The 4,070-nt window shown below is 42.9% G+C and overlaps 1 protein-coding gene across 1 annotated transcript; it reads left to right on the top strand.

The window, feature by feature from the left end:
• The first annotated feature begins 295 nt into the window (after window positions 1–295).
• LOC129037921 (oligosaccharyltransferase complex subunit OSTC-like) lies at window positions 296–806 on the top strand. Its single transcript, XM_054490279.2, has one exon. The coding sequence runs from the start codon at window positions 308–310 to the stop codon at window positions 755–757; it is 450 nt and encodes a 149-aa protein (XP_054346254.1). The 5' UTR covers window positions 296–307; the 3' UTR covers window positions 758–806.
• Window positions 807–4,070: the final 3,264 nt, after the last annotated feature.

The following is a 4,070-nucleotide window of genomic DNA, read 5'->3' as shown; positions in this document are numbered from 1 at the left end:
GCCAGGATGGTCTCGATCTCCTGACCTCATTCATGATCTGCCTGCCTTGGCCTCCCAAAGTGCTGGGATTACAGGCGTGAGCCATCGCGCCCGGCCTCCATTTTGCCTTTAACCTCCAAACTGCCTTTGGTAGTTCCCGGGTTTGGGTCAAGCTGACTTTGGGAAAAATTTAGTTTATGATTTAAATGATAATACCCGAACCACCCTTGTAAAACTAACCACCAGTTTAGGAGGATGCGAGGGGCCTGAACTCTGCTAAAACGTAAGCATAGTTAAATGACTACCAGCCGCCCTTGCTGCCGCCAACATGGAGACTTTGTACCGTGTCCCATTCTTAGTGCTCGAATGTTCCAACCTGAAGCTGAAGAAGCCGCCCTGGCTGCACGTGCCGTCGGCCATGATTGCGTATGCTCTGATGGTGGTGTCTTACTTCCTCCTCACTGGAGGAATAATTTATGATGTTATTGTTGAACCTCCAAGTGTTGGCTCTATGACTGATGAACACGGGCATCAGAGGCCAGTAGCTTTCTTGGCCTACAGAGTAAATGAACAATATATTATGGAAGGACTTGCTTCCAGCTTCCTGTTTACAATGGGAGGTTTAGGTTTCATATTCCTGGACCAATGGAATGCACCAAATATCCCAAAACTCAATAGATTTCTTCTTCTATTCATTGGATTCATTTGTGTCCTATTGAGCTTTTTCATGGCTAGAGTATTCATGAGAATGAAACTGCCGGGATATCTGATGGGTTAGAGTGCCTTTGAGAAGAACTCAATGGATATTGGATTTGCTCCTGTCAATGAAGTTTAAAGGCTGTCCAATCTTCTAATATGAAATGTGGAAAAGAATGAAGAGCAGCAGTAAAAGAAATATCGAGTGAAAAAACAGGAAGCGTATTGAAGCTTGGACTAGAATTCCTTCTTGGTATTAAAGAGACAAGTTTATCACAGCATTTTTTTTTTCCCTGCTGACCTATTGCTGTACCAATGATGCTGAGTGGCATTTTCTTCTTAGCTTTCCATTTCTTAAAAAAAAAAGCTCCATATTTACAACTATAATATCAAATAAAGTGATTATTTTTTACAACCCCCTTAACACTTTTCGGAGATGATGTTTCTGTTTTCAGAAATTAACATAAAATCAAGAAGCAAGATTCCATAAGCTAAGAACTCTGGACAGCTGATCAGGTTTACCTATGGTGCTTTGCCTTTAACTAGAGTGTGTGATGGTAGATTATTTCAGATATGTATGTAAGACTGTTTCCTGAACAATAAGATGTATCAAAGGAGCAGAAAGAAAGACTTTTTCTAATTAAAAAAAAAATGACTATCAGCCATTATTCCGGAGGTCCCAAGATCTGCAACTTCCCTATTACTCCTATAAATGACATCACTATTGCAGAACCTGAGACTGGCCTTTTGAGATGTCTTTTCAGGCTTTTGCATTGCTGACTACCAGATGGCCCCAGCCAGACCAGCAACTCCTCTGGGGGTCCCCACCTTGAAGTGGACTTAGCACAAGAGGGCCATCCTCCACTCCCCTGTGATTGCATTCCCCAGCCAATCAGCATTGTCCCTTCCTTAGCCCCCTGCTCACTAAACTGTACTGGCCTCTGAACTGTACTAGCCTCTGAATTTTCGGGGAGATTGAGTGGTATCTCTTTTTCCATGTGGCATGGCCAGCCTCAAATCAATTAAACTCTTTCTTTACTGCAACGCCATGGTCTCAATGGATTAATTTTGTCTGTGTAGCAGACAGGAAGAACCTGTCAGGTGATTGCAAAACCAGGAGCAACACATTCAAAGTTAATCTCAAGTGAGATCAACCATTTTCAAACTTTGGTGTTGCTCAATGATTCATTAGAGTTATCAGAGCTCAATACAAATTTATTAATCTGGAAAGGTTTAAGACACTTATTTCCTACTCTTTTATACCTTCTAGTAGCTAGTATGTATGTATGGAGGAGGGTAGGGGATTCAGACAAGTTCAGGCCAATAAAAGTGAACAAAAATTACTGGGTGAAATAATTCACCCTGGCCAGGCACAGTGGCTCACACCTGTAATCCCAGCACTTTGGGAGGCCTAGGTGGGAGGATCACTTGAGCCTAGGAGTTCGAGACCAGCCTGGGCAACATGGTGAAACCCCATCTCTACTAAAAATACAAAATTAGCTGGGCGTGGTGGTGGGCACCTGTAATCCTGGCTACTCAGGAGGCTGAAGCAGCAGAATTGCTTGAAACCAGGAGGCAGAGGTTGCAGTGAGCTAAGATCACGCATTGCACTCCAGCCTGGGCAACAAGGGCGAAACTCCGTCTCAAAAAAAAAAAAAAAGAAAGAAACTTGCTTTTCTACCTCAGAGCACCAGCTTACCATAGTTTATTCCCTTCTCTTTATCTGGGCTCTGATCTCTCCCACATCAGAAGAAAGACTTTAGGTACTCTCTTTACTGCCCTCAAAGAATGTGAGCTATTTATTCTCTGACCTCATCACACTTTGTACCTCTCTCCAGTTATCTATGTGCATCTTATCCATCGCCCTCACTGGCTTTGCTGTAAAGTTTAAATTTAATAATAAAACTACTTTTTTTTGTTTTTTTTTTTTTTGAGACGGAGTCTTGCTCTGTCGCCAGGCTGGAGTACAGTGGTGCGATCTTGGCTCACTGCAACCTCTGCCTCCCGGGTTCAAGCAATTCCCCTGCCTCAGCCTCCCGAGTAGCTGGGATTACAGACTTGCACCACCATGCCCAGCTAATTTTTTGTATTTTAGTAGAGATGTGGTTTCACCATGTTGGCCAGGATGGTCTCGATCTCCTGACCTTGTGATCCGCCCGCCGCGGCCCCCCAAAGTGCTGGGATTACAGGCATGAGCCACCACGCCGGCCAAACTACTCATGTTTTGCAGTGTGTCTGTGTTGATCTGCTATAATGATGTCTGTCTCTCAGATGTGTGATTTCTGGATAAAATTCTATCACTATCTCCTAAAAACCTGCATCCCACTTTGGTATGTCACCTTAAAACAATTTACCTATAAACCTCAAGGAAATGATGATTAGTGTCTACTATGGAAGGATTTGTCTTGTTTAAAGTCTAATGAGGGCACATGCTGGGTCAGAGTTTGCTCTTAAGAACAGGAAACTCGCCAGGTGCGGTGGTTCATGCCTGTAATCCCAGCACTCTGGGAGGCCGAGGTGGGCTTATCATTTGAAGTCAGGAGTTCGAGACCAGCCTGACTAACATGGTGAAACTCTGTCTCCACCAAAAAAAAAAAAAATTAGCTGGGAGTGGTGGCACGTGTCTATAGCTCCAGCTACCTGGCAGTCTAAGGCAAGAGAATCGCTTGAACCTGGGAGACAGAGGTTGCAGTGAGTTGAGATTGTGCCACTGCACTCCAGCCTGGGTGACAGAGCGAAACTCCATCTTAAATAAATAAATAAATAAATAAATAAATAAATAAATAAATGTATTATTAAAAAAGAAGAAGAAATTCTTCAATATAATACATAGGGTCAGAAAAATGAAAAACAAAAATAAAGAAGCAAATAAAGAAGAGGAAATCCCTCGAAATAGAAGCATGCATTTTTGGATGTTCATAAAATATGCAGAGGATAAAGGAGGCCAAGTTTGATCCCATTGCAGATGAATATTGAACCTTAGACATATTCCCTTCTTTCTAATAGTAATTAAAAGGTTTAGTTTTGTTTTTTACTTCTTGTTGTCTAAATGAAAATCAAAATAAAGCAAAGCTGTGACAGTACTATGTAAATGTGGATGTGCTTTGGAAACGTATCTTCAAGGGTTGGCAACAATGAGACATAAATATTAACAGCTGGCACTTGTATCATGTTCTTCTTTGATAGGGCAGATTTTATCGGCCCCACTTTGAGAGAAAGCTGCGGTCACTGAGGTCACCCAGCTCGTCAAAGGTAGAGTTCTGTTTCAGACCCAGGTCTCTGATTCCAAATGCTTGGCTGCGTCTGCCACCCACCCTCTTTCCACAGGAGAATCTGGTTCTCCGCAGAAACCAGGAAGGCCTGCAGAGCCGGAGGGCATGCTCTGGTTGCCGTCT

This window comes from Pongo pygmaeus, chromosome 5 (assembly GCF_028885625.2).
Source record: "Pongo pygmaeus isolate AG05252 chromosome 5, NHGRI_mPonPyg2-v2.0_pri, whole genome shotgun sequence".
Lineage (NCBI taxonomy): Eukaryota > Metazoa > Chordata > Mammalia > Primates > Hominidae > Pongo > Pongo pygmaeus.
This window is presented reverse-complemented; position numbering and strand designations above follow the sequence as displayed.

Excerpts from the sequence above, each read along its gene's own strand:
- LOC129037921 (XM_054490279.2), top strand. The coding sequence starts at position 308 with ATGGAGACTTTGTACCGTGTCCCATTCTTAGTGCTCGAATGTTCCAAC.